The sequence below is a fragment of the Mus caroli genome, unplaced genomic scaffold (genome assembly GCF_978045245.1).
Source record: "Mus caroli unplaced genomic scaffold, Mus_caroli_1 scaffold_9, whole genome shotgun sequence".
Taxonomy (NCBI): domain Eukaryota; kingdom Metazoa; phylum Chordata; class Mammalia; order Rodentia; family Muridae; genus Mus; species Mus caroli.
This window is the reverse complement of record NW_028227264.1, coordinates 122,490,744-122,509,418: the sequence shown is the minus strand read 5'-3', so window position 1 is coordinate 122,509,418 and position 18,675 is coordinate 122,490,744. Positions and strand designations below refer to the sequence as shown.

The 18,675-nt window shown below is 46.0% G+C and overlaps 1 protein-coding gene across 1 annotated transcript in view; it reads right to left on the bottom strand.

The window, feature by feature from the left end:
• Positions 1–18,675, bottom strand: part of Ppm1h (protein phosphatase, Mg2+/Mn2+ dependent 1H) — a 273,399-nt gene that overhangs the window by 24,676 nt on the left and 230,048 nt on the right. The window contains exons 7-8 of the mRNA XM_021174330.3: positions 12,657–12,720; positions 9,087–9,194 (exon numbers count right to left, since the gene is read on the bottom strand). Of these exons, the coding sequence (XP_021029989.1) occupies positions 9,087–9,194; positions 12,657–12,720 (172 nt within the window). The remainder of the gene's footprint in view (positions 1–9,086; positions 9,195–12,656; positions 12,721–18,675) is intronic.

Here is an 18,675-nt window from a genome sequence, read left to right as displayed (position 1 = left end):
GCCCAGTAGTCTTAGAAGCTCCTCCCTCCCTCCCTCCCTCCCTCCCTCTCCCTCCCTCCCTCTCCTTTTCTTTCTCTCTCTCTCTGTATGTGCTTGTGTATGTGTACGTGTGTGTGCATGTACGTGTGTGTGTGTGTACATATGTGTGTGTATGTATGTGTGTGTGTGCACGTGCCTGTGTGTGTGTATGTATATGTGAATGTGTGTTTGTGTGTGTGTGCATGTACCTGTGTGTATGTGTATTCACATGCCACATGGATGCAGGTACATGCGTGCCATGATGTGCACATGTAGGTCAGAGGGCAGCTCAGATGTCAGTCCTCGAGTTCTACTTTGAGACTGTTTTATGCCATCAAAAACAAAACCAAACAAAACACCTATGGGACACCCATGGGACATTTTTTCTTTTGAACCCAGGAAACCCAGTCTCTGTGAGGCCTAACTTCTATAATTCTGAGAGCTCTGACTCTTACTGAGAGAAATAATAGTAAACTAATTAAAACTATAAACTTAAACACTCAAATAAATGTTTATTAAGAATGACAGGACAGCCAGGGGGACACAGAGGAACCCTGTCTTGAAGTCTTGAAATATCACAAAAGAAGGAGGAGGAAGAGGAGAAAAGAAAGAGAGAAAACAAAGGAAGGAAGGAAGGAAGGAAGGAAGGAAGGAAGGAAGGAAGGAAGGAAAGAATCCAATAGATTGTTGGAAGTGTGCATCCTCTGCTTCCCTTTGAGAATTGTACAAATACAAAACCGTGTCCAGATTGCAAACTTGCGTTTACGTTCTATCTAGGGTAGGCCACATTTCCCCATAACAAGCAGAGCTCACACACCCTGCTCTCACCCAGAGTCCCTTATCCTTTAGTTTAATCGGCTTCTTTGCAAGTCTGCTTTTACATAGCAGGTTACATTTCCTTTCTTAATCCATCAAACGGCTAATGCATCAACTTGCATTCATTTTTCTTTCATAGATAGGTGGTCAATCCTATCAAGACTTCACGGCAGGTAAGGGGCTTTACAGGAAAATCATGGTAAGGTGAATCTTACGATGGTCCACCATGATTCCTTCTCTTTGTCAAAACATCTTCACAGCAAATCAAGTGTCTGCCTCCAAGCACACTGGTCTCAGCAATTCCTCCGCCATCAGAATGCTGCGGTGCCATGGGTCTGGAACTTCAGAGGCCAGCACTTCTGAAGCTGTGAGGTGCTGCCTAACACCCTTAAACCACTTCCTCTTGGGGAAGTTTCTCTAGGAACCTGGCTGCCTTGCTTTGAGGATCTAAGACCATTTGGATAAACCAGGTGCTGCTGCAGGGACTCAGCTCTCAGCCGAGAGCCCACACTAACTGGCAGCTGCTGAGCGGTCACCTGAGACTTCTGCCCTAGCTTTGTCTTTAGATTGCAGACAACTAGCTTCCGACTGGGAGTCTATGAGGGGCTCTGCGGGAGAACCGTCCAGATCACTCAGTCTGTGGACCACAGAAGCATTAACAGTAATAATCACAGAGTCAGGAGAGCCAATAGTTTGGAAAGTGGCCTGTTTATAGTCAACAAAAGGCAAAGAGGGATGTATTGAAAAAAAAATACTTCCAGGTATCAGCGGCTCTCAACCTTTCTAATGCTACAACCCTTCAATACAGTTCTTCATGTTGCAGTGACCCCCAACTATTAAATTATTTTCATTGCTACTTCATAATCGCCATTTTGCTACTGTTATGAATAGTAATGTAAACATTTTGGAGAGAGGTTTGTCAGAGGTCGTGGCCCGCAGGTGGGGAACCACTGCTCTATAAGTTTAAGCTGGGACACTGAACTGTCTGGAAGTTTCTCTTTGGTCTCTGTCTACACGTGACACTCATTAGTTTTGCTTCTGCCCATCAGCAGGAAAACAGTATAAGAAAATTCTCCCTGGGTGGGGTCTAAGAGAATTCTAGAACTGTCCATGAGGTCGGCTCAGCCAGGGGGAAGGAAGAGAGATCCATGTTTGCTCTCAGTGCCGCCTGAGGTTTCTAACCTAATAAACCTGTATTAACTAGGGAGTTGTTTTGACTCTCTTTTATATCTATTTCTAAATTGGTTCAGAAAACTCAGAAGGAAAAAGAATTAGATTATTTTCTTCTTCAGACCTAATAATTCTTCTTTTCCTACAGGCTAGAAAGTAAAATTGTGTGTGCGTGCATGTGTGTATATGTATGTATGTGTATATATGAGTATGTATGTGTGTATGTATGTTTGTGTATGTCTGTGTGTGTGTGTGTGTGTATGTGTGTTTTTGGAGACATGGACACACCATGTGAAGGCAGGATCATTATACTAACAGACCTCTGCCTACATTGCAGGCACAGTGACTCTCTGAGGTGGGTCTTGTTTCACAGGAACGCGCTCTTGCTTCCTTCTTCCTGCCCTACTTTCTCCCTTTGTATCATCTGCTTCCTCATCTGAACTATCCCTCAGGAAGCAAGCAACAGGGCTTATGGCTAATTATTCTTCAACGAGTCTCACTTAGAGATGGCCCCTAATTCCAATTTTGGACGGACAAATTCTCCCTGTGTTTTTCTTTTTCTTTCTTTATTATTTTATTTTATTTTGTTTTGTTTTGTTGAGACTCAGTCTCTCTCTTATATGGCTCTGGCTGCCCTGGAATTTGCTACTTAGACTAGGCTGGCCTCCAACTCAGACATCCACCTTCCTGTGCTTTCTGGTACTGAATTAAAGGTGTGCACTTCCATGCCCATTGTGCATTTTTGTTTTAAAATATGTTCTCCCATTTCTATCTGCCAAAGAGAACGACCCCTTTAGAAGGCTTGAAGACTGTCGGGGCATAACATCGTTCCTCACTCTCTAGATTATTCTCATGTAACCACAGTAAGCTTCGCTTGCACAAGTGACTTTCCTTCTCATGGCACCTGAGAATTATTGTTTCTTATAAACTAGACGGCAGGAGCACAAATGGGGATTGTAGCCTGGAGCACAAAAAGTCACCAAGAACCAGAAAACTATGGGCGTTAAAACATAAATAGAAGGCTGTAGATATCCTTCCTGATTGCAAGGGGAGAACCAGGACTCCCAGACATATTTCCTTTCAATATGAAACTGCCTCAGTGTGAAACAGTCTTCCGGAAGCCAGTAAGAAAGAAGAAGGGGAGAACATTACTGCCCATCACCACACACCAGACCTCATGCCCAGGATTTCACTGACGCTCTGATTTCCTCCTACCCATAATCCACCAGTCCAGGCCAAGCCAAGCCCCATGATGAAGGAAAAGCAACTGGGAGCCTGCCGGTGACTGGTGTGGAACTCAGACTCGAGCTCTTTGTCCTTTATGAGAGGAGAGTTTCAGAACAAAAAGATTACCTAGATAGAAAAAAAAAAATCCCAGGATTGAGCTAAATGAGCTGGTGTTATAAGAAACAGCTGACGGACTCCCGAAAACCAGAGAGAGGAGAGGCGAAGCAGAGAGAAAATTAGCCTGATTGTGGTTCTGGCTGGCTGGGCTGTACTGCGGAGCGGGGTTAGGGAGGGAGGGAGGGAGTTGGCTCTGCAGAACGGCCCCCAGACAGAAAAGGGCCTTGTTCTTCCAAGAGCCCAAACTGGGGCACAGTCTTGGAGTGGAGGCCGGAAAAGAAGGGTGAAATTAGGAATCCTAGCTCTACAGAGGGCCTGTCACAGGCCCAAAGGGGCGGGGAGCAGGGAACATCTGGAAGTCGAGGCCTTCGGCCTGTGCCAAGCTGTCTGAGTAACAGGATGCTTGTGTGCCGGGCTGGAGGTGGGGGGACTGTTAGGAGAGAGGGCAATGCTGAGGGCTTGGGCACCGGTGCCTGAGTTAACAAATCAGCTCAGTTCTGAACTCTTCAGGATGCACAGTTGAGCCTCGAGCTTCCTAGTTAGGCAAGAGGCAGACTTGGCCGGAGAGGCCCGGGGAGGGGCTGCTGTCGGCGCGGTCACACAGAGAAAGCCAGGTGCTTGTTGACAGGGAGAGTGAAAGTCTCCCACACAGCCCCGCAGCCTGCTGCTAGCAAGGCCCCTGTTCCTTTGGCGGGGGCCTCTTGTGGAATTCAGGTCTTGGCTAGAAATCTCTGCTTTAGACCCCAGAAGGTTTGAGAGAGGCTCCGGAAACCTGGCGGCTGCTCTTCAGGTTTGGCAAACTCAAGTTTTTTTTTTTTTTTTTTTTTTTTTTTTCCCCAGCGCCTTGTGTTCAGCAAAACTGAAGATGTGTTTGGCTAGAAAGACACCCTTCTCTAACTTTTAAAACCCCACTGCAATTTTTTTAAACATAAATTTGATCCACATGGTTTTGATTTATTTGTACTTAATTCATCAAATCAAATTAGGAGCCGCAGTGATGTGTGGGATCAGTGGGAATTTCCAAGAAGGGTTTTGAGCTCTTTTTCTTAGAATTGAATCACATCCTCCCCTCCCCCTTCCCCCAGCTCCAGTCCTTAAAACCACCAGACTGAGCTGGATTTGAAATTTAGAACCCAAATGAGAAGGAAAAGATCCATGTTTGCAGAGCCCAAGCATTGCAGGAAAATAAGCCCGGGAGGTTGCAGAGAACGTGGGCGGGGCATTCGTGAGTGGAGGGGGAAGACCCTGAAGACAGGGGAGCAGTCTGATTCTTCATTAGATGGCTTAAGTAAATTAACCCGCTTTTCTGGGATCCCAACAGAAGCCGCCTAGCTATGTCTCTCTTGGATATGATCTTATCAGTCTCTTGAGTAAAGGGTTTTAGCCTTAACGAGTGGAGATGGGGTGCGGGGGTGAGGCTGGGGAAACTATCTTCTTTTTTTTCCTGTTCTAACCTCCACACTAGTCAATTCAAACTGTTCCTCTTCTTCTAACTGTGCCCTCCCCCCTCTCTCCTGACTCTGGCTAAGGCGCGTCCATCTGGAAACATTTAAAATGTATAACAAATTTAATCTTGTGCAAGAGATCTTGGTATATATACTCCATATCCATTAGGCTAAATCGTAGGCCCGCAGTCGTCTCTTACACAGTTCTGTCTGGTTTGGGTTTACATACACAGAGGCCATTACAGTCCTTCCAATTACCCACTCTCCTGAGCCATCATCTGCAGTTAGTCTGAGGCCAACAGCATCCGTCCCAGAAACTCTAACCGTGGAGCACCAGGGGCTCTGGTGTTCAAAATAGAGGTGACCTTTTCAGAGCCTCTCAAACCAGTACATGCTGAGTTATTCTGAGCTTCTATCTCTTGCCACAGTGACCCTGTGCCTAATCAGATGTGGGTTATACGTGCCAGCTCGCTACTTGGCGGTGTATAGCCCGTCAAGTATTATAATTTTATTTTCCTGAGTCTCAATGTCCAGTGTACAGGATGGGTAGAATAACTGTCTACCGCACAACTCTGTTAGGAGTGACGTGCTGCTGTGAAAATCCTAGGGATGCTAGACAGAGCACAGGGAGACGTTCTTACAGTACAGTTTCTGCTAAACAGGGGAAATACACTTCAGACAACCTCATCTCAGCGTGATGGCCACAGCCAACAACCAGCCCCACAGATTCCAACTCTGAAAGGCTTTTTTTCAGAGAGAGCGGGTTTTTTTCTGACTAAGAACAGCAGCGCAGTAAAGAGATGCTCTGTCAAGTCTAACTGTACCACAACCACACTGAGCCAGGCTCCCCTGTACAAAGAAGTATCTGCATGTGTGCATGGGCGGGAGGCTGAGGAGGAGGAGGCTTTAAGGCTGCTTGAAAAAGCCAAAAATGCTTCATTAGTATTTCCTGAGATCCCCTGGGAGGCTTCTGTAAAGGGCAAAGGTTAGGTTGCCATTTAGCATGTCGGATGAATGCTCTCCCCCAAGGGAGAAAGTACAGTTTTATGAGCCCAGTTACAAACCCCATGCTCGGTGGAGTTCAAAGGAAAGAGAGTTCAGGGTTCAGAATTTATTACTTTCCTCTGGTGAGAAGCAGCCCTGGCTGTAACTCCTGGTCCTAGCGTTGGCCAGCATGGAGGGATTAGGAACTCGAGAGGGGGCTGTGGACATTCTGCCCAGCGGGGACCTTGCTATCCAGAGCTGCTCTGAGAGCTCTGAGAGAAAATACCTGTAGCATGGATGTGCACTTTACCATTATATATATACATATATATATATATATATATATATACACATATTAAGCTAATTCCATGTAACAATCCCAGGGTCTATGAGGGGGAGGTGTCTTTCATGCCTAATGTTTACTAGAAATTTCCATGCCAGCTCTAACTCTGATGCTCTCAAAAGGGATTAACCTTGTTTAGAGCTCTGCCTGGGAACTGGGCCTAGATGGTTGTTGGTGCCCACGGAGGATAATGGAGCAGATGCATGGTCTGAAGGGCAAACCTCAGGTTTGGAAGTCACTTGTAGCCTGGTATAAAGGGTGAGCTGGGCCCATCAAAACTCCTCTCTCCGATATGGATGTGTGGCTGAGGGGTTGCCTGGGACTTGTGGAATGTGGCTAGCTAGTTAGAACAGCAAAACTCTTGTAGGCTTCTGCTGTGGCTCTGCTGTTCATTCCAGAAGTACACTCATAATATTCATTTTTGTAGACACTAGAAGGATGCCTTCTAATAGAATTAAACACCTCCTTTGTGGGGTTACTTTGAGTCAATTTGTGCTTCCCACAATAAAAATGAGCTACATCAGAAAAGCAGCTACTGAACGGGGTGCAGCCTCATAACTAGGGACTTCATCAGTAGGGAGGCCAAGACAGGAGGATCGTGAATGTGAAGCCAGCCTGGGCAATACAACAAGACCCCTGTCTCACATTTCCTTCTCCAGCACACACTAGGCGTGCGTGAGTGCGTGTGCGTGTGCATGTGTGTGTGTCTCAGTGGTAGAGCATGCAATGAATTGCCACCTCCATTATACAACTTTACTTGGGCAGAGCACATGCATGGAGCTGAGCCTATACACTCTGGTTATTTCCAGTATAACATGGCTCTAGTAGCTCATTCTTCACAGTATGGCAAACAGTATGACTTGTTCTTCTCTACCACAGAAATTGGGAACTAAAGCTCTCTCCGGTCCCCCAACCTCCTCTGCAGCTAGAAGAGTGACAGGATCTTAACCAATGAGATTTAAGTGAGCACACATGGGGCGGAGCCTGTTCCTACACTTTTCAGGAGAGTAGCAGAGAGCTACTGGCAGCTGCTGGCTGTTGGGGGAGGGAAGGCTGTTTTGCTTTAGGGGTGTGGTCCTCAGTGTGCCGTTCATCCCAGTGAGTGACCCCACACCCATGTACATATGGGCAGCACTAACTGGACTCAATGGGTTATTTTTAAAAAATGGAAAGAAAGAAAAGTGGAGGGTGTGAAGTAAAGGCAGGGAGGGGCGGGTCATATTGTGGGAAGGGGGCCTGGGGGCAGGGCTCGAGGGCATGTGGTTAAAACGTATTGTGTACACACATGAAATCCTTGGAGAATAAATAAATAAATAAACAACAGAATAAACGAAGTCTAAACTCACAAGATATAGAACAGCAGCAAAACAAAACCACAAAGAAAGCGTAATGCTTGGAGCTGCTGCCTCCACCCTGTGGCCGGCAGTGAAGGAAAAGCCAGAGAAACATAGGTGCAGCCGCCTAACAAACTCCAGGCTTCCTACTGTGTAAGAAAAATCCACCTCCATACCATTAGTACATCTGGTTGCTTGCTTCCTTCCTTCCTTCTTTCCTTCCTTGATTTGATTTGTTTTGTTTTGTTTCAGACAGGGTCTCATTGTGTAGCCTCAGCTAGCTTGAAACCAACTACATCAATTAAGCTGGCCTCAAACACATAGATCCATTGACCTCTCTGCCTCCCAAGTGCTGGACTTAAAGGTGTGCACCAGTATGCTATGCCCTGCTTCACCTGTTGTCTGAGGCCGTCTCCCTGTGTAGTCCTGACCAGCTTAGGACTTACTATGTGGACCAGGCTGACTTGAACATTCAGTGATGTTCATCCCTCAGTCTCTTAAGTGCTAGGACTGTGTCACCTGTGTCACCATCCTTGGCTGACTAATAGATTTTTATATTGTCAGATTTGTCTTTAACGTGGAAACAAAATCTTTTCTATATAATACACCATGAAAACCAACATAGAACCTTGTAACATTTCCAGTACTGAGAAAATATTGTAGGGTCTCTCTCTCTCTCTCTCTCTCTCTCCCTCTCCCTCTCCCTCTCCCTCTCTCCCCCCACTCTCTTTAACAGACAAAATGACAGATATATTTTTCAATTAACTTCTCCAAATAACACCCAAATGACACACGTTCTCTCTGGTTAACTAAAATCAAGTCAAAGGAGATATCCAGATGAATAGCTGAGCTACAAGGCATTGATTTTTAAATGCCTCAGAAAATATTCCCCTGTGCATAGGAAGAGTAGACAAAAAACATGACTTCTGTATGAGACACAGAAATCAGGATGTCACCTCAGGACAGTGGCTCTCAGCCTTCCTAATGCTAAGACCCTTTAATACAGTTCCTCATGCTGTGGTGACCCCCTCCCCCCGAACCATAAAATTATTCTCATTTCTGTTTCATTAACTACAACTTTGCTACTGTTATGAATTGTAATACAATTATTTTTGGAGACAGAGGTTTGCCAAAGGGGTCTTGATCCACAGGTTGAGAACCTACGGAGATGTAGATATATATGAGCTAAACCACAGAAAGAATTGGATGCTGTGGATGGGGACAGGGAATTCTTGGCAGGACTGGATGTAAAGAAGCGTGAGAAATTCAAGGTCATGAACAGTAACCAAGTTCAATTGGTTTGTGCGGGAGGGGGAGGGGAGCAATACAACGATCTGATTGGAAATTTATATCAAATGTCAAGCCTGCAATGACTATTGGAGTTGGGTTTTGGTCCAAGACATGTGGTGCTACCAAAGACTGCTGGGACATGAGGGGTCAGCATCCATGGGGGGATGCTCACTTTATAGCAATATGTGGGAGAAATGGAAGGAGGTGGCACAGCTCGCTATGTAGATGATGAGGGCATGAATCCAAGTACTCAAGGGGAGGGCAGGCTGGCATGAGAGACATTAGATCTGTCAGGCACATAACACTGTATTGCATAAAATATAAACAAAAGCATCATGGTACCTCTGGAGCTGAAGACAGGAATGGTTTTATGTAGATGTTGGAGTCATGAACCTTCAAGTCATGGTCCCCAAGTCCCCTCGTCACTCCAATAGTTGCCATTACTCGGGCCTAGGAGTATAAGCAGAGAGTTATCAGAAATACACACAGTGACAGCATCCTGTCCCAATTCCTCTTGCCTATCTTTCTATGCCATTGGATGTTAACTGAGATGAGTCATATTAGCAGGGAAAGGCTCATCAGAATCATTGCTGTATCTCAGGCTTGCTGGGTGTTGCTGTCTGTCTTCAGCTTGCTTCTGTAGAGCAGGAAGTGAAGGGTGCTGAAAATAAACTAAACGTAATGTGTGTATTGTCTACAGCAACTGAAATCAGTTCATACTCAATCAAGAGCACCCACTCACCCATCCACCATCCATCCATCCATCCATCCATCCATCCATCCATCCATCTATCCATCTATCCATCCATCCACCCATCCATCTAATCATTCATCTATCTATCCACTCACAATCCATCCATCTACTCACCCACCATCCAACCATCCACCCACCCATCCATACATCCACTCACCCATCATCCATCTATCTATCCATCCATCCACCCACCCACCCACTTACCCATCCATCCATCCATCCACTTACCCACCCTTTCATCCATCTATCCACCCACCCACCTACCCATTCATCCATCTACCCCCACACATATCCATCCATCTACCCATCCATCCATCCATCCATCCACCCATCCACCCATCTATCTATCTATCTATCTATCTATCTATCTATCTATCTATTTTTCCATCCATCCACCCACCTATTCATCCATCCATCATCCATCCATCCATCCACCCACCTATCCATTCATTCATCCACCCATCCACCCACCCACCTATCCATCCACCCACCTATCCATCCACCCACCTATCCATCCACCCACCTATCCATCCACCCACCTATCCATCCATCCATCCATCCATCCATCCATCCATCCATCCACCCACCCACCCATCAAGCCATCCATCTGTCCATCCATCCAAACACATTTACACTACAGGTATTCACCGGACACTAGCTACGTCCTTGGCAATATCAGAACACTAACAAAAGGTATAGTAAGTCTGGGGCAGTTCCTGTCTTTGCAGATCTCTACTCTTTAAGTTTTATGGCTAGAGTAAATAAATCTTTAGCTTCTCCATGATCTGCCACAATATTCCTAAAACTCCTTCTGGTGGAAAGGAACAAAATGTCAGTATGCACAGACATCTGGACTATAGCCTCACATTGTCTGTAAACTCGTTTTGTGGAATTAACATACTGCATTAATATCTACACAGCCAGCTCTCCTAAAGTACCTACTATGTGTACACACCATGTTGGAAGGACACCAAAGTCCAAGGCCCCACCTCTATTATGAAGGAACTTGGTTAAGGGGGTAAGAGACATGTATCCAAACTATGAAATGTGCTTCAGTTCTGGGACGCTCATCAACAATGGAATATGTGAATTTAGAGGAAACGAAAACTCTACCGAGAAGGTCCCATGGAGGAGGCAACACTAAATTTGGTGCCAAAAGATGGACAGAATCAGATAGGCAGACACAGAGGGACAGACTGCCTGTCAGGCTGAGTGACATGAAACCTAATGGCTGAACAGTGGGTCACCAATATTAGAGTCCATAATGTTGCAGTTCAAATGCCTGAGCCTGGATTTTCCTCTGTTACTTGGATAATAACATTAAATACTTCATAGAGGCAAGGTTGAAGTAAATAGAAGAGGAAACACTACAATTCAGGGCAGGTGAGAAGGCACCTGCCATTGAGTCTGACAACCTGAATTTGACCTCTGGAACCCACCTAATGGAGGAAAAGAACTGATTCTGGCAAGTTGACCTTTGACTTCCACATCCTTGCTGCAGCTTTTAATTAAATAAATGTAAAAAAAGGAAAGAAACCCCCCTACACACACACATTATAATTCAACAAAGTATCTTCACCCTTGTCTCTCTGAAGTCCTGTGGATTTGAGGGAGTCTCAAGTCAGAAGGCAGATAGGGTCTACAGTACTGTAGAAATGAGACCATGACACTTTTAGGGTTTAAAAGGGATTTTCATATTGAGGCTCAGGGTGGCCCTCAACTCCTTCTGCTGAAATCCTCCTGCTTCAGTCTTCTGAAGGCTGTGTGGCTACAGACTTGAGCCACCATGTCGTGGCTTGTGTGTTTGTGTGTGCGTGTGTATGTGTGTTTGTGCGCGCGCGTGTGTGTGTGTGTGTGTGCGTGTGCGTGTGCGTGTGCGTGTGTGTGTGTGTATCACAGGAATGTGTGGAGGTCAGAAGACAGCCTGCAGGATTCAGTTCTTTCTATTATATGAGTTGCAAGGATCAAACCCAGGTGTATCAGGTTTGGTGGCAAATGTCTCACTGTGCCATCGGGGAGAAACAGTCATGGATATCATCTTTCACTGTGTACATGTATGAAATTCTTAAAAAGAAAAAAAAATTAAAAAACAATAGCAACAGCAACAAAAAATCTCACTGCTGATAACCTTCTAAAAAACGATAGCAGTCCATTCTCCTGTCCAGGAGAGTGCATTAGACACAGGTGGACAGAGTACATGTCGCACATGTATCAGCGACTGGGGGATGCTTTGGTATTCTTGTGAGTCATTTCTTCTTGATAAATATTATCTAACGCTGATAAATGATCCACTTGAAGTATCTCTTCAGTGTGGCCACACTGTCCTCTTCTAACTGAAACTCTTAGCTCTGAATTGAAACAAGTTGTTTTCAGAGGCAGCCTGCAGAGGAGGATGCAGAAGGCGGCTTGGTTAACTGGGGATGGGTTCCAAGTCTCCTTATCTCGGTGCTAGCCTCACTAGCTCCTCCACATGTGCTCTCGGGTCTCATATCTATGGTCTTCTTTGAGTTCAACCATGTTATTCAGCTTTTGCTTCTGACTAGGGCACTGGGACCAGCCATGGCTCTGCTATCTCAGTCTGGGCTCTTGATCCTGTCGTGTAATTGCAATGACACCCTGGAGTCCCTTTGTTGGGGCAAGCAGGAAAGCTGATGTACAAAGTCTGAACTTCAGTGGTGGAAATGAGAACCCCAGGTGAGCACCCCACACTGGTGCTGTCCTCTGTTGGGCCTGTGTTTCTGCCTGGGTTGCTTTCACCTTGAAGTCTCAGCTGCCTTGTCTTCCAGTAGAGGTAACAACACAGCCAGCTTGACCTGCCTCTGAGCTTGCTGTCGGTTGTGGGACAGAATGACACATGTGGAAATGGTCGTGTTTAAACCTCAAAGAGGGACGCGAGTGGACAGAAACCGGGGCATTTTCATAAAACCGACTTTTGTCTGATGGGTTCACCCATACCTCTTAAATCCTCCTACTCCCTGCACCCTCAAGACAGAGGTGGCCTCGGGAATGATGCAAATGATGTTTGTTCAAGTTGTCAAGGCCATAAAACCCCAGACTGCCCCAATCTGTGAAGCACACAGCACACAGACTGCCACAGGCTCTACAAAGCAAAAGGCCACAGACACCTCCTCTCATTCCAGGGGTGAACTTGAGCCTACCTTCTTGCCTTCTCCATATATAAGGGGGAACTTCAAGTCATCATCCTCAATGGTTTTGTATGCCCTGCAGGGGAATAAACAACATTTGAAAACAGGTTTGAACTCAATTAGCGACCCTCTGCCCTGGCACAGGCTGCTGCGTGTGCCTCATGTTCCTGGGGATTCCTGACACTCACCACATTGCCTCTTTATTTATATAGTCACTCTCTATGCTCCATGCAAAATTGTGTGTGTGTGTATGTGTGTGTGTGTGTGTGTGTATGTACACTTTGACAAGCCAGGAAATGTCAAGTCTTCATATTCTTAGAGACAAAGCTACATATAATTATATTGGACTCTTCTTGCGTCTGCAACTGTGATAAACAGCAGTGCTCAGGGGTGAATGAGCCTGCATCTCCTCCAAGAGGCGGTCCACCCCTTCAGGGGTCGTTTACATCAAACATCTTCTATTGGGATGACTGGGGACAGAGGACACTAGCACCCTCTGACCTCAGGATGGGAGTCAAGGTTGATGGAAAATTGTCTCACAATAGCTTTCTGACAGCCATTCGCCACACAGAAATCTATTTTACGCCTCATGGGTTTACACTGGTCATGGTTGTCTAGATGCCACTGCCAGCAAATGAGACCATGTGTCCCAAGTCTACACATAAGTGAGTTAAAAAACAAGCAAGCAAACATCATAGCCAGTTAGCAGCTATGTCCTCAGCCAGAGCAATCTACTTTTCTGATTTTGTTTATTTCATCTATAAAGTGAGATTAATACACATGATACAAAGGGTTCTGCACATAGCCTCCGCTCAGTAACAACCCAATTAGGGGCAGCTATTAGTCATATTTAGCAGGTAGTTACCTTTTGGTGTAAGCTATTAGAAGCTAGCACCAGTTTAGGGATCAACCGTGTTGAGCGGTTCTCAACCTCAGCTATATAATGAACTATATAATGCAAGCGCTTTAAGACATCCTGAGGAGCAGGCCACATCTCGGAGCATGAATGAGCATACACTGGATGTGAGTTAAGCTGTAAGCTTGATTATTGAGAGGGGAGACCGCATAGATTCAAGGAGGAGGGAGGAAATGGGCTGAGAAAGGCTCCCACATGAGCATGAACAGGCATTCAAGATGCTGTGTGGGTGAGGAGTCAGTCTTAGACAAGGAGGTGATGAGGTAAGAATCATACGCAGGGAATGGCCAGCCTCGAGATGCCAGTACAGGAAGTTGGAACTAGAAAGGAGGCAGAAGGCAGCAGATCTAGAAGCAAGGACAGGAAGGTCCTCCCTCCCTAGAGGAGGATGGCTACCAGACTCAACTGGCTTGGGAAGGCAGAAGCTGTTCTCACTCCACTATCAAGCTCAAACGCTCAAATTCTCTCAGGGTAGAGGCCACCAGGACCGCAAAATCCTAGTCACATGGCTCAACACTGCCCGGGAGTTACTACTCCCGTACCGAGGCAACTTCAAATTTTTCATGTTACATTTTAGCTTATTAATTTATCCTTAGAACAAAAAGTTAAAACGGAAACAAGGATTAGGGGATGTAGCTCAATTGGCAGAGGGCTTGCATGAGGCCCGAAGTTCAGTTGTAATGGCAGCAGCTGGGAGGTAGGAGCGAGCAGATCAGTTCAAAGGGATAATAAGGTCATCCTTGGATACAGTGTATTCCCAGCCAGCCTGGGCTACAAGAGACTCTGTTTCAAAATGACTAAAAACAGAACGGATGCCCTTGGGAGAAGAAAGAGTTACTCTGCTCCCGCTGGGGTTAGTTTTCAATAAAACACAAACCCTTCCTCCTCCTCCAGTGACAAACAAGGATAATCTTTGTGCTGAGAGAACATACAAGAACGCGCCCTCCCACTCATTCTTCCTGGGTACCAAGCAGAGTTCATTATATAAGTGGACTTCCATGTACCAATAGGAAGACTTGAATAAAACCATAAACGCTTGGGACTCGAAGTGGCTTAATGGGAAAGCTCACACTCAGCATGGGTGATACCTGGGTTTGAATATAAGTACCAAAAACCAAACAACAAACAAACAAACAAACACCCCTAGAGAATTAAATGGGAACCAGATGGAAGTCTCTGTAGACTTGCGGCTAAGAATAATCCCAGTAGATATAATTTACTGAGGCCGATACTGGACTTGGTAGTTATGTATAATTTTAAAAGTCTTTCAGAGACCCCATCTTACAGATGAAGAAACAGGGTGAGGGAGATTAACAACTTACTTCCCCAAGGTCACGCATTAAGTGAACGGCCCTCCCTATACCAGAAAACACTGCACAGATGGATACCATCAGTGCTAACCTTTGGGGATGCTTCCCTCTGGCAATGAGCCTGGGAGGAGACCACTCTCATTAGGGAGCCGGAGAATGTTTGATGAGGAAAAGAACTTGTGGCAAGTGAGGCCAGGACACATTCTGAATGGCAAGAGGATAAATCCATTGCCTGGCAGCCAGTGAGATCTGCAGAGTGGAGGGGGAGGGGGAGCTAAATAGTGGAAGTTACCATCTGGGTTGCACACTTGTGTCTGATCCCTCCCTGCCTGCTTCATCTGTGGCCACAAAAGGTAGCTTACCCCTGTCCTCCAGAGGACAGACAGACATTGTCCGTCAACCCTGCTGGAGAGTTAAAGGCCTCATCTCAGCCTGGTCCTGCCCACTTGCATGGCCCTGATGGATGGCACCCTGCATCACTCTCATTCACACTTTAACATTCATGCTTCTAGCTTGTCCAGGTTCCCCTCTTCCTCACTTGGGGGTGGGGGTGGGGTGGGGGTGGGGAATGGGAGGATACAGAATTTGAGAGCACCAACACACTGAGGTTGTTTGCATTTCATGTTATAACCAAGAATATATGGTCACAGGGCCCTTTATTCCAGATTTTAAGATTTGGAAAATTGTTTAAATGAAATTTAAAATTCCAATATCAGGCCACTCCCTGGCTTTATCATAACATAACCGAGCAGGGATATAGTCAAGCAATCACTTGTTCTAAGACTGCAAAGCTAAAGAGCTTATGAAATACTTGTAGGTCACTCTTAACACTGGATCAACGCCTTGATGAATACTTATGAGATGAGGGAAGACTGCAAGGCTTACAAGGGGCTACTACTACATTCTTGGCTTTCCCTACCTTAGAGCCATTACCGTCAGATAAGTTTAAGCAACAGTTTCAAGCCAGGCGTGGTGGCAAACACCTTTAATCCCAGCAATCTGGCAGGTAGATCTCTGTAAATTCAAAGCCAGCCTGGTCTACATATTGAGTTTCAGGACAGCCAGAGCTACATAGAGAAACCCTGGCTCAAAAAAAAATTTTTTTTTTCAAAACAAATAGCAACCATCCCTGTCTGTGGGTTCTGAAGTCATCTGGATGGGCTGTCTTGGTTTCCTGTTCCCTAGTTCTTTCAATGATGTGTCACAGGACCTTGGGGACTGTCTGTCTCACTCATGCCACCATTTATGCAATGTGTTTGTTAATCAAACATCACAGACTGTGACAAGGGCCCTCTGTGGGCTTTCTGGTCTGTCAGTGTCCTGAAAGTTTGGCACTTATCTTAAGCAAAGGCACTTGAGATGCGGTCTAATTAAAAATGAAATTATCCCTTTGATTTGGACCTTGTTCTTAAAAGATCAATGAAACTGATAATTGCACTGTGTGCATGCCTGCGTGTGAGGGCTTTATGGTCATAGATTCAGACTGCGAATGAAAACAAACACCACCTCCCCCACCTCCCAGCCCACAAGCAAACAACACAGGCCCCACTCCACAGGGAAAAGATCTGAAAAGGTTTTTCTTGCCGCAGTCTCCTCTGCCTTACTAGGGCAATGGCTGGTTTTCAGTAGAGTTGGTTAGCAACAGCATTGACATGATCTAGTAGACAGCCAGGCCTCAGCCTCAGCAGCAAGAAGGGACCAGGAGGGACTCCAGGAGAAGTTCTTGGCTGTGCCTCTCTCAGGGAAGCGAAGAACAGTGGAGACTCAAGACCCACAAACATTGCACGGCTAGCTGTAGAGCAAGCCAAGGTCTGTCTCTGTCACTCCATGGAGTCCTATTTATATGCTCCCAACATCACGTGTCCTCCACGTGCCTTGCCTCGGTATGGGTCTTGCCTCAGCAAGTGCATCCAATCCACCTGAGTCCTCAGAAGAGGTAAGAAACTGCAGCACACTACCAGAAGGTTTTTGATGTGTTTCTCTCTATGGAGTCCCACAAAATGCAGCTCGACTCTGCAATGTGAGGCAGACCAAGACAAATGTGTGTTGTTAGCAGAGAATCCTTCATCACGTGTCCTTTCTCATGCTTGCTTTAGCAGAACATCCTCTCTCCTGTGACTGCTTCAGCAAACTGATCCTTCACCAGTCTGCCTTAGCCTTTCACACCTGAGTCCATTTTAACAAAAACATTCCTTCAAGTGTTTGCCCCAGCAGAACATCCTCCAACTGACTTTCCAAAGATCCCTCAAGTTTCCACTTCACTCACACACACACACACACACACACACACACACACACACACACACACACACACGTCTTCAGAGTGCTGGGATTAAAAGCAAGTGCTACCATGCCTGGCTCAATTTCTTTTTCTTTCAAAGATTTGTGTGTGTGTGTGTGTGTGTGTGTGTGTGTGTGTGTGTGTGTGTGTATGTATGTATGTATGTATGAATGTATGTATTTGAGTACTCCGCAGGAGTGACTGCACTCCAGAGGTCGTCACTGGGTTCCATAATAGAAGGTTATCAGACTCCATGTGGGTGCTGGGAATTGAACTCAGGACCTCCGGATGAACAGCCACTGTTCTTAACCACTGAGCCATCTCTCCAGGGCACAAGGGTGGACAACATCATATTTATGTACACAGAATCACCACTGAACAGACAGTGGTTGAGAAAGCACTAATCTAAGCGAATTGTCCTCACAGCCTGGAACTCCCTGAGGCAGCTCTCAGGATGTACAGAAAGCAACATAAGTGAACCCCCTTTGTTTCTCTCTCTTGTCCAAAAGGCTAAGAAACGATCAGAAGGCCAGACATCCTTCCCCAGAAGGAGAGATTATGAACAAAGACAAACTTCTTAATGATCTCTCCATTTTTCTGTCCCACCTGCTGCTGCTCGCCCAGTTCCTCTGACTCTGAAGGCGAGGGCAGTACTCCTTGCTGTCCACTTCAGCCCACCCCTGCCCCAGTTCAGCTGCCCATCTGTCTTCACACCTCCGTCTCTTAAGGCCTCTTCCCAACGTGACACCATCAGCTTAGGCTCAGCTTGCTTTTCCCACCTCCATTCTGATGGATTCTCTCCAAAGTTCAGGATTTCCACGGGGGCTCTGAGAATCCCAGTTTTACTTCTGGCCTTTCTCTATGACCACCATCTTTCTGTCCCCTGTGGCTACCCTGGTCCAGTGGCTTACACCCAGAACACCATTCGCCTCTGAGACCCAGTTCCGAACTGTCTCCCTCTCTCCTAGTCCCCCCTCTCACTATGGTTCTTCCCAATGCTGTTCTACTTGAGACAAATATTTTGATACTTTCCTTGACAGCCGTCTAGATTCCTCACCCTACTAGATCTGAGTAGAAGAAGAATTGAATATTCTATCAACATGAGGCTAAATGCTTTCACCCTGCCTTCAAGACAAATTACAAATCAGTCTGTCGTCTTCCCTCCACCAGAGTCCAAGGACCACCATCTCTTAACTACATGATGGCAGCTGGCTCACTACACCTCTGGGAAACAGTCAAGGGCAGGCATAGGCAGTGGGACCAGGATGGTGGCTTAGGGCAGCAAGGGTGTTGAAATTGTTCAGCCCTGTCACTTGCTTTCCTCTGCTTTTAGAACAATCAGTGTAATTATTGGGTCAGATCTTGCCACCGCCCTCTGGTGCCCTCCAATGACTTCTTCCCATCACACTATAAAGTAGTCAAATAGCTATTTGAAACTTGCTTCCCTCATCTGTGTCAATCCTTAGAATTTTTCCTCACAGAATAGCATCTACCACTTAACAGACTATTTTTCCCTACTCTCTG